The sequence below is a fragment of the Magnolia sinica genome, chromosome 4, assembly GCF_029962835.1.
Source record: "Magnolia sinica isolate HGM2019 chromosome 4, MsV1, whole genome shotgun sequence".
NCBI lineage: Eukaryota > Viridiplantae > Streptophyta > Magnoliopsida > Magnoliales > Magnoliaceae > Magnolia > Magnolia sinica.
This window is the reverse complement of record NC_080576.1, coordinates 31773274-31785615: the sequence shown is the minus strand read 5'-3', so window position 1 is coordinate 31785615 and position 12342 is coordinate 31773274. Positions and strand designations below refer to the sequence as shown.

The 12342-nt window shown below is 38.4% G+C and overlaps 1 protein-coding gene across 2 annotated transcripts in view; it reads right to left on the bottom strand.

The window, feature by feature from the left end:
• The window catches only part of LOC131242968 (vacuolar protein sorting-associated protein 41 homolog), a 52290-nt gene that overhangs the window by 16499 nt on the left and 23449 nt on the right, over positions 1-12342 (bottom strand). The window contains exons 8-17 of one of the 2 annotated variants that reach the window (XM_058241983.1): positions 10913-11016; positions 10750-10843; positions 10485-10640; positions 10303-10380; positions 10109-10174; positions 9328-9528; positions 1470-1547; positions 1260-1379; positions 1029-1109; positions 842-927 (exon numbers count right to left, since the gene is read on the bottom strand). In XM_058241983.1, coding sequence (XP_058097966.1) covers positions 842-927; positions 1029-1109; positions 1260-1379; positions 1470-1547; positions 9328-9528; positions 10109-10174; positions 10303-10380; positions 10485-10640; positions 10750-10843; positions 10913-11016 — 1064 coding nt within the window. The remainder of the gene's footprint in view (positions 1-841; positions 928-1028; positions 1110-1259; positions 1380-1469; positions 1548-9327; positions 9529-10108; positions 10175-10302; positions 10381-10484; positions 10641-10749; positions 10844-10912; positions 11017-12342) is intronic. The other variant, XM_058241984.1, reaches the window with a different exon arrangement.

Here is a 12342-nt window from a genome sequence, read left to right as displayed (position 1 = left end):
CAAAAACTTAAACATCTAAATTGTGAGGCCCGCTGTTTTTTAGTCGATCCAAAAATCAAATTGTTTAAACAATTCTATCCTCTGATCCATGAATACTTGTTTGTTGATATATGACCATCGGACCATGGGACACCTTGTGGATGAATCATATATATGAGATCACCGTGATCAATAAATCCTAACCATCTGATTTGAAGTAACAACACAGATTTGGGGTATCAGCCCGTATCAACCTACATATGAATTCAACATATGCTACATTGGCGTGGCATTAGGTACAGCCTGAAACGGCAGTTACACAAGTGTTGGACATGAGCATAGCACCAGTTTCAGAGCATCTGGGTAACATAGACTTTCATGTATTAACTCTTCTCTATATGCATACATAAATGAACGAAAAGCCATTTACAGCTTCGTTTAATACTAAACAAAATACGAAAAGAAAGACTGCCTATATTGGTCCCTACCCTTAAAAAAATGAAGCATAGCTTTGGCTCGTGATGAAGTTATGATCGTGGGCCCGAAGAGGGGGCGTGTGTGTGGGGGGCCGATCCAGGCTGAGAGAGAGAGAGAGAGAGAGAGAGAGAGAGAGAGAGAGAGAGAGAGGAATCATATTGATCATAGGCCAAAGGATATGTCTGCATCCTCTGGCCTCGAGCCCATACCACGATGGACAAGTTGGCAGTTAGTAAAGTCCATCCTTCCCTTCCTCCCTGTGTTGTGTGTGTGCAACACAACCAAACTTGTGAATGAAATAAATCACGTAATGCGATAACAATGTAAAGGTTGTTAGATGCAACATACAAACCCATGGTGCAAAAAAACAAGTGATCATACTGACCTTGGTATCTGTAATCCATTGGGCACCATATTAACAATATAAAGTGGATCGAGATTTCCAACAGTGTGCTCCAACAATATGCCTACCTGCTCTTATTGGAATGGATAAACATTCAAATTTGCAAATGAATAGCTAGCAGAAAAATAAAGAATATTTAATATGAAAATTAGGAATGCCTCTTATGTACCATTTCAGGTTTACGGAGACACTGTTTAATTAGATCCTCCCATAGCTCATCATCATGTTGCGTCGTCACGAACTCTATAGCCTGTATATAGTTGGAATGCTTTAGCCATCAATCTCCAACTTCAATACGCATGTTGAATCAAATATGGCAATTAGAAACGGAAAGAAAAGAGGAGTCCTCGCTAAGAGAGCCTCTTGCAAATATTACAAAAAATGAAACGGATGAGCATACCTCCGCTATATCCTCTAGCTTGTTTATGATGACAGCCAGTGCTTTTTTGGAATTCCCCATCCTTCCAAGGATGAAGACCTGCTCTCGCAGAAGATCTTTTTTAACACAAATTTCATATGCCTGACGATCAAAGCCAATGAGATTGTTTGATTGTCATAATAGGGTTGAGTAGTGAATAATGGCATGCAAGTCACAGGATAAAATGCAAACCTTCTCAAGTTTATAATGCTGACTGCTACGCAGAAAAGGAAGCAGCATCTGTGGTTCGTAGTCAGCATAGAGATCTACCTATCACAGTCAAATAATAATCACTCAGCTATTGGATATTCTAGACATACAAACGTGTATACCAACAACCAAGTGGGCAAAAGCAGATCAAAACCATGTCGGTTACAGGATTAAGTAAACTAGTCATATATTGCAGCATGTGAATGAACAATGATAACAATCTCTAGAAAAACTCTCAAAGAAATTGAAAGTGGTAACAGAAAAGCACAATAAATTAGAGCATAAAAAACAGTCAGATATTAAATTATCATGTATAAAGATCTTATCCTCGGCCATGAGAAAATTGTGGCAAACCAATTAATTCCTTCATTCAACTGAAACCCTAAAATTGAAAGCAAATGCTATCTCAAAGCTTCTTTTTTCTTCTTTTTTTTCGTTTTCTGGGAGTCTCTGCCAATCTGCCATGGTAAAAACTCTCCACTTCTAGTTCAGAAAAACATGGATAAACAAAATATGCATGACCAACCATGAATAGCATGGTTTTAACATTCGAGGTTTTTAGGATTGAACTATTGGCAAAATATGTTGGATTCCATGAGGATATCAATCATACAAGAGGCTTCGCCTGATGGATAGGCTATTTTTGGGCTACTTAAACAAAAGGAGGTGCAGAAATAAATTAGAAGGGAGAAGTTTGGAGAAGTTTGGGACAATATAAGCAACAATTGGAATTCTGATTGGGTTATTCTTTGCAACTACCTATGGAAGCTGGAACAGATGGGCTCCAGTGAGAATGGTAACAAAAGATAATACTGTGGAAATGTCGATTACCAGGCACACCAGAAAGATGACAAAACATAGACAGCTTACACAGTGGCATTGGCCAAGCAAACGGTGGAGGTTTGGGGAGCAGAATTCATTGTGTGCCAGAGTTTCTCATAATAAATTTGTGGTCTCTAGTGGGGGTTGGTTCCTGGGGGTGGTTTTAGGAGGGGAGGGTCAGTAGATATGTGGAAGCCGATGAGTAGATTTGGGCATTCTGCAAGGAGGGGTATTGTTGATTAGGCACATATATAGATGGGGGTATAATGGAAGAGGGCATCAAATTCTTGGTTGGAGTTGGGAATGGAATTCGATTTTGGGATGATGTCATGATAGCTATTTTTCCCCCCTGCATTTTTCTCTGACACGCTTGAAAAGAGGGTCTCATTAAGGAATTATATGAGATACTAGAAGAAGCAGTGCTGCGGAAAACCATATTCCACAGGAATCACAAGGATGAAGAGATTAGTAGCTTCAAAGAACTTATGGGTGTGTTCAACAAGGTCCATGTGGATGTAAATTAGCTTGACCGAAAAGTTTGAAGACGGGCCCATAATTGGTGGTTCACATCATGCTACCTGTTTTGTCAATGTGTTCAAGACAATGGAGAGTCCCCACCATGGGGCCAAGGTGTGAGGCAATTTTATCCATCATGGAGTGGGAGCAATTTCCTAGACCACTACAGCTAACAAAATTCTTTGGATCAATTCAAAAAGAAAATGGATATTTTTCCCTTCTGAGCAAGGAATTCAATAATAGGTAAAGGTGGCCATAACGGCCAGCTTTATGGCGGATACGACCGATAAAGGTCAAAAAAAAATTTAAGGAAAAAATATAGCGGCCCCGTATCGGACCATTACAGGCCACCTTTTCTCACTGGACCCAACACTTAGAAGGTTTTAATTGGCTTTTAAAAGGTTTTCAACCGTTGAAGTTTATTTTAACTAGTAAATTGCTTTAATCGCACTTGATGATGATTTGATGGCTCACCTCATGATCAGTATGGGATCTGAATCATAGTCGGATAGCCTTAACACTTGAGGAATTAGGTCATAGATATATGCACGATAAAGGCAGATTGACGGGCTTCCTTCATAGTAAAGTACACTGAAGTCTGTCTGGTGGTGGAGCACCATACCGAATGGATTTCCTGAAACCCTAACCCCTCCTTATATAATGATCTTTTTACAGAAGACAAACCCCAATGAGAGAGCGCCAGGACACTCGACTTTCCTACCTACCAAAGAGAGGAGAGTGTGTGAGAGAAATACGCTCTTCCTCATTCACATCACCATTGCTCATTCTTTTTCCATTCTCTATGTGGTTCACCAGTAGACGGTTGACACGTTTCCTTCGTCCCTACAAAAGGTATGTTCTCCCCTTGGATTCACCCATCTGCAATAGATCAGAGAGAGACTCCTTGGTTTAAGAGATCATCACCGACATATCACAAATATCACCTATGAGATTAATCGCATTCATGTATGACCGCAACCATGCATGTATTTCTTTTGATTTAGAAACTTGATATTACTGCATTCAAGATTTCCTGGGACAGGTTCCTTGAATAGATTATTTTTGTACATCACAATTCCATTATGCATATATATACTAAAGATCCAAAAGGTGGTATCATACAAAATACATTCTGTCTGGATTGACAATTGTCATTTTCACTCTCTATGCCAAAAAGGGAAACCAATCATAACCATCCATCCAGGGCCAACCCATATAATCCAAGGGCACCACAAAATAGGACAATCAACATAATACATTATGTGCAACAACTATCTCAAACGAATCACAAAAACACGATCATCCAAACCATGCAAAAATCAGATCCAGAAAGAATGCGCCAGAACACATTAACTTCAACTGGCTAAATCTCCCAATTTAGGAATCCGATTGACACGAAACGGAAATCAGTGAGATCCTCAACCAGAAGACTAGGATCTGACCAATGTCTATTAAGAAAAGAAATCAAAGGAATTGTTGGACGAATTCAAAAACCAATGGTTACTAAGATACGGGCCCGCTCTAACACCACCTATTGAGTAGTTAGGGTATATGCACAACAAAATTGCGAACAAAACAATCTATTCAAGGAACCCACCCTAGGAAATCCTAAATACTGTAAGATCAAGTTTCTAAATCAAAAGAAAACATATAAATGGTTGTGATCGTACCTGGATATGAATAATCGCATAGAGGATGTCTGTGATACTAATCTATAGATACCGATCTCCTAAACCAAGGAGTCTCTCCTTGGTCTATCATATATGAAGAAGCCTAAAGAGAACATGACTTCCCTTGGTAGCCAAGGAAATGTGTCAACCATCCATTAGGTGGACCATACAAAGAAGAAAAATAGCTATGATGAAGATAGAGTGAAGGAAGGAATTGGAACCTCTCTCTCTCTCTCTCTCTCTCTCTCTCTCTCTCTCCTTGGGGGTTCCCCTCCCCAATATGATCATTATATAAGGTGAGCTTAGGGTTTCGGGGGATGCACTTAGTATAATGCTCCACCACCCTATAGACTTCAGTGTACCGCATTGGGAATGAAGCCCATTAATTTGCCTCTATTATGCACAGAGCTATGGTTTAATCTCTCCACTATCAAATTCATTCACCTATGATCTAGATCCATTGTTGATCATGAAGTGGATCATCAAATCATCATCAAGTGCGATCAAAGTAATTTTAATTGTTAAAAGAAAACTTCAACGATTGAAAACCTTTTAAAAGTCTATTAAAACTTTTTAAGTGTTGGCCCAATGGAAAACCCACTTGATAATATCCCAATCTAACTAGATCTTGCCCTAAACAAGTCTCATGGTAGAACCAGTGCATCCCTTGTTGGCCCATACAAGAATTATGAACCCTGATGGACGTGCCCAGCATCAACCACCTTCATTGGCCTCTAAGAAACCTCGTAAAGTGAACCAAAGTTGCCCGGTCAAGATCCAAGACCCTTACGTGTCCTCGAATCTAAGGATTGGTCAATCAATGTGTGCAGTCAAGTCCATGATCACAACCCAGGCTAAAGGCCCTCTAGACTATTGACCTGAACCTCAATCCACCAATGTGTGAGTCTAAGGGTCCATACCAAGATCCCATATCCATGGCACACAAGAGTAAGGGCAAAAAGCACGACCAAGACCAAGTTGATTCCCAGTGGTGGAGACCTACCATCTTAACCCAAGTCAGTCCCCTCATATAAGATGATCGTACATCTCAAAGATTGATGTCCACAAATGTATCCTAAGCATCTATAACAGTCATGGTTCATCTAGGTACTAAGATCCAAGGAACACAACTCCCCAATCAGTGATCATTGTGTCCAACCTTAGGTTCCCTAGGGACCAGAGGATGTACCATGTACTCGGTACTCTTCACACAACCCATTGAATATAACATCTAAGAATAATGTAACACTATATATGTTTAAGATATATCACACATTCAAGATCAATGGTTGAGATTGACCCAATCACATCCACATGCCTAGTGGGCCACATATTGGTGTTTTAGGGCACTAACTCCAACAAGTTATGTAACCATTTTTTAATACCATGCTTCTAAGTATCTACATCATGTGTTGGGAGAATGAAGAATATGTCAGCCACATGTTTCTGAATTGCCCGTTTTGGTATCACTTTTTCAACCATTTAAAATCCAGTGGATTGTCTTTGAAATATCTCATTCTAGGGGGGCTATGGGGTTTTCTCTCAGTTCAGGGCAATATCGTACGTAGATATTTTCATATTCTCGTGGGGTGTGAAAGAAGGAAATGGGAAATCTTCGACGGCAAGCCATTATGGCATTTCAAAGAGAAGAATTGCTTCCAGGATAACAGATTGGGCTTCCATGAGTCCGGAGTTTCATGGCTTCTCGAGTTTAAGATTATACACAAGTGGGGAAATGTGATAGAAGGGAGGATTCAAGGCACTTGACACTATTCTCCCTCTTCTATAGATTTTTTTTGATTTTTTTTCAGGACTATTTCCTCAAGGTGGCTTTTATGTGGGTGACAAGAGGGTCACTTGCTTTGCTTTGTCCCTTAGTGGTTCTCCATGTTCTAATTGTTCTTTTTTGTTTTTCTCATTTTTCTTAATAAAATTGTGACTTTCTTCTCAAAAAAAAAAAAAGAAAAAAAAAAAAAAAGAAAAAAAAAAAAGGATGAATCTGTTGACAAAATCATGGAAAAGAATAGAGAAGTGATGCCCTCCATCTTGGAGCAAATATCAACAGAAATCCCATTTACTCAATAAAACAAATGGAAAGAGAAAGAAAAACCTTACAATAATTCAATATATTATGCTAAAATGCCACAACACTCATAATCTTCCATCATGAGAACCATACATTGACTTTGATAACATTGGCTTTGATAACAAACTGATGGCAGGGAAATCTTGATCTGCCAGGCTAAATCAGAAAGAAGAGAAAACAGAACCGATTCTACTAAAGAGATCATGTAAAAGAAGAGATCGACAAGCAAGAGACCAGTTTGTTCACCTCTAGAGTAACAGCCACCTAAAATTTCACTAAATAAGGAAAACCTCCCTTACATTAACATCATCATCATCTAAGCCGTTTCCCAATTAATTGGGGTCGGCTTCCCTTGCACTAACTCAACGAAATTAAATCCTAAAACCATAAACTATTATAATCCTATGGATCCACACCTAACCATAATTCCTATTAATATTGAAATATCTAAAATGTCCCTAATTGCTTGTTCCACAGAAAAACAAAATTTATTTTTTCCTCCAGTAATTTTAGACCATAAAATTTATGGCCCCAAATGATGAGGCCATGCATAAGAATAGAAATAGCCACCATAGAGTTTGAAAATAACTGTCAGTGGGAGTTTTGAGTTCTTATTGCGGGTCTCAAGCCCAGATAAAGGAGGGTATCATCAGGCTAGCAGCTGGCATCAAATTTCCCTCACTTCTCGTGAATCTTAAGAAATGGCGTAATGGGATTCGTGAAGATGATGATGAGAGTTTGAAAATCTATTCAAAACAAGCTATAGACCACTGGTTGCATGGTTAGTGGGTTGCTCATTTTCGTGGTATGCGAACAGGTGCATGGTATGCTACTCCCTCCAATATGTGGTTCGGGAGGGGTACAATTATATGGGTTGCTCCAATTCATACACTGAGTATATCCAATATAGCTATATATTCGAACTTGTATGTTAATTTATATATGATATGATGAATGTTATTATTATATATCTGACATGCACGAAGCTACATTATAGCATGCTTTTTTTTTCTTTGTTTTCCTTTTTTGAGAATTAACATCATGAGCATGCTATTGCACAAATCAAACTATAAATATCTACTTTTAAATATATATATTACATTTTTAACTTAATCAGCACTAAGAGTCTGGAACCATAATTCTGGGTCAGTAAAAATAACAATCTGGATCACAAATGACCCATAATCCATATCACATGACTCGGAATGGGAAATGTAGGGGGTTTGGCAATTTAGGTAACGCTGCTGAGAAGATTTGAAACAGGCAATAGAGCTTAAAAGTAACTCCAAGAAGCTGATGGATTTGTGCCTGCTTTACAAGATTAAAGATGAAATTTATCCATTAAGCAAGAAATGTGGAGGAATGATACAAAAATCATAAGCAAATTGCGGAGGTTGATGATGAGAATGCTGGCTTCTCTGGCTTCTCCAACCAGTAAGAAGGCAAAAGAAGACGAATAAAATTCTTGAAAGTGGAAAATTCCTGAAGTGGTAGGAAGGCAAAGTCAGTGGATTGCTTGAATGTCCCTGAAACCAGTAACTGCAAAGATACATACTCCAGATGTTGATGGATTGTGCCTGCTTTGTGGGCTTTAAGATGAATAATCCAGTAAGCGAGAAATATGGAGGTATGGAACAGTACCAAGTAGCATCCATCTGTACATAGCTGAAGCAGTCTCTGACAAATCTCAGGAATCAGGATAGTCTCCATCAATGTTAACCATTAAGCTGTGATTACAATGGCCAACTTTCCAATGCACAAGATGTGCTTGTCAACACAGTAAGCTTCACCAAATGCAACATTGCAAAACATTACAATATGAAATGATTCGCCACTTTCCAATGGCACAACATTGCAGTAAGCTTAAAACCTTTCTATCAGTGCAACCTTTTAAATTGGCACAAACTTTTCATCGGTTCTAAGCTTCACCACACAATGCTTCGCCACCTTTTCTAGTGGTGCAAACATTGCAGCATGTACACTTCACCACTCAAAGCAGTATGTAATGCTTCACCACTATCCTGTGCAACATTACCTTCTTCATTAATGGGAAAATACAACTTATCTTTTTTTTAGAGGATCCCAATAACACTAACTTTTCTTTTCTTACTTTTACTGGAAAATTACAAAGCTTTCCATTGGTGCAAATTTTAGTCTCCATTTTTTTTAATGGTTCAGTTCAGAACAAAAGAAATCCTAGTCTGGGAATATCACTAAGTTCAGTCTGTGGTACAGGTAAATTCACGAGCGGATATGTTAATGGAGAAAGAAGTGGCATTTTTAAGACATGTAAGTGATGCAGGACAATTAACCACTTGCTCTAAAAGCTCAAACTGATAGAGAGTGGCGAATCAATCCATTTATCTCATAGCCCAGGCCCCACATCCCATGGGTTACGATGTCGGCCAAACCCTCCTCGTGGGCCCCACTTCACATGGGCTCGCCTCACACAGGCTGCCCACCCCGAGTGTGTCCCCGCATCCCATAGGCTACCCCACTCAAGCCCGGAGTGAAAATGCTCCTGCATTAGCAAGTCTTCTTTTACAGAGATGTAACCATGCTTCCATTAAGAAAGAAAATGATTCATGATTGATAAAGTATCACAACAGAAACATTAAATGTATGAATCTTGACCATCACACCATTTTTCCATCGTTTAGGCACACTAATGAAAAAGGTATGGGAATTGTTTCAGAATGGTTTTGCAACATAAGAAGATAAAAGGAATGAAAGAAAAGTAGAGTACCTGCAAATCGTGAAATTCCTTCCCAGCATTCGGGTTGGCTTCAAATAGATAATGCAGATATAGATGCAAGAAATATCTATGATCACACTTTTTACTGGCACTCAACAGTTGAGAAACTACCTCAGATGGAGTAATTAAATCCCTGTGTTGGATCAATAGAGGAACTGCTCGTTTGCAGTCCAGTATCATCAGTTGGACAACCTATAAAATGAACAAACATAATTTGAAAAAAAATGAAGAAATAGTTGGTGTATAAAAATAAAAAAATAATCAGAGTGAAAGATTATATCCGAATCTATTCTCACCAAACTGGTAATAGCTCATAAAAATTATTAACATTGAGAAGATTTAAAAAAATGAAAGTTTTTCAAAAGTTGCGAAACTTGAGTTTTCTTTTGGAAATGGATGGGCATTTCTCATCTAGAACGGTGGAAATGGTGATATTCACACTACATGTACAAGAAGGATCAGTTACAATAAAATTGTCGAATAGAACAGTTGTATGTATCAAACTGTTAAGAAAGATTATCAGAGTAATACGGTGGCAAAAAAAAAAAAATTTGTAAACATGAGCAACATCATTTCAAGGAACATGGCCCACTATATTGCTAACACAGCTGCTGCATCCAAAGTTTTCAGAAAAGGACGTGTATCTTGTCCTTCAGAAGACAATTGATCAACATTTCTTTTTCTTTTTTCGTTTTTTGTTTAGTATGGAAATTTATAGAAGAGTAACTTCTTCATAGAACTTTTCACCTGAACAGATATCAATGTAGCATACCTTATCATGAATGGCCTCATGTAAACCATGTTTTTCAATGAAGTCGAATATCTCAGGCTTCATCAGCTGAAATATTAAAACAAAAACAAAAACAAAAATATAAGCTTTTAAGAATTTAAAAAGTTCATCGCCACATTTCAGTATTAATTTTGAAGCTGCTCCCTAAAAATGATAATTAGAACGGGTACACTGACCAGTGGGGTACTTACATCAGCATATAATGCAAGTGCTTTCTCATACTGTGTGTTGATCACATACAACTCAGCTAATGCCTGAAGGGTAAAGGGACATTTTTGTGAGAAAAAGAATTACAGTGTGCTAATGGATTATAAAAAAAAAAAAAACTTAAAACAAGAAACAAAAACTCTTAACCCACCTCTTTCAGGTTATCTGTCATTGAGGAAGTATTAAGCTGGGGTTCAATTGCGGAAATAACAGGCAAGGCAGAATATATCTCCCGTGGCCAAGATTTAACAGTTGACAAGAGGTCCTTGTGAAAAGCTGGATTAGTTGCAAGAGCCACAAGAGCCACCTGCAACAAGGAAAATACTACATACTGGAAAAGGCCCTTACATTGGCATATCATGAGGACGCAATAAAGATGGAGCAAAATTTGCAGACAGGTGGCCTGGTTGACAGACCTCATAAGCAGTATCCCGCAACCTTGGATGTTCTGTAGGTATATATGGAACCAACACGGGAAGCTGGCGGAGATGAGCAAAGTGGAAAACCCATCTGGGAAAAATCATCCAGTTATTGACAAGATAAACACAGAATAGCTTAAATAATGACTACTTTTTGTACCTCTCCCATGCTGAAGCAGATCCGCGCAACAACTTGGGACACAGAGATGCTGCTTCAGCGTACTTCCTTTCCAAAATCAAATGATCAAGGTATCTCGATCCAACCTTAAAATATAAAGGGCAAGTAGATTCAAGTATAATTGTTGATGAAAATGTGAACTGCTGACTTTCTTTAATACTGGATTTAAAGACTGTTAAGCATTAAGTTGACGTTAAAGAAAAACGCGTCTCCAAATTTTCCGCTGAAAAAGGACTCCGAAAGAACATAGAAATGACCTTGGATGTAAATGCAATTTCAGAAGCTGACTGGTCTACTGCCTGAAAGCATAACTAAATGACGGAACAAGACGACATTCGGAGAAATAAAATATCATGTTTGGTACTTCAAGGAGATGTATGGATGATATGCAAACAAATAATGAATGAATTGAACAAACTGAACTGGAAAAGGATGATCTCCATTATTTAGGATTCAAGTAGTTGCAACCTGCCAGTATATCTGAAAGTTAGAAAGTGGCATTGTGGAAATACTAGTTCTGATAAATAAACTGTTCCCTTGCCCATGCACTTGTCTGCACCTGTGTGGCTTGACATTAAATTTACATGGAGATCGATTTACCGTATAATGCATATGCATGAGACCAGATATTTGTCAATGCCACACACAACAAGATATTTGTCAATGCCACTCACGACAAGAAAAGGAATGTATACATTTCACTCCCTATTGAGATATGAGTGTCATACAGAGTTGCATCTTTCCTTTTATTTCTGCCCACGGGTATTAATTACTCAGATTTGCTAGCCACTGCAAGTCAGTCCTACACAATCGAAATGGTTTGCTGTGAGCTGTCAGATAATCAGAATGCATACAAAGACAAATTTGCCATAGCAGTGTTCCACCTGGCAGCATCGCGTGAGCAAGTCCCAAGCCCGGTAAAGGAGGGGCTGTGTCAAGTGCCAGAGATTACGAAACTTTTGCCAGGCGATCATGAGAATTCCTGCTTTTGACTCTTGATTGATTGGAGAACTAGGATTTGCAAAGCCAGCTCGAAGTTATTTGGACAATTCTATCATTCATGGTAGAGATGATGGGTGTTCCCCAACAAACAAATGATTAACTTTCATCAATTTTTAATTGTAAGAGAATTTGTGGTTTTAGACTTTAACTTGATTAAAATTTCAGTTAAGCTCAACGAAGTTATACTATAAAATGGACCCAATACAACTTCCTACAAAACAATTTATAAAAGAGAGAAAGGTAAAAAAGAGAAGAACTTCCTGTAGAAACTATACGAGCTATGAATGACTATAGACATGATGAAGTGCATGCAGTGCAAGTAATGGATAGAATAATCTCATTCATGCAGTTGTGGTTCTTTCATGTGAACTAAGAGAAGAGCAAGTCAACTCACTCCTCCATGGAGCCAG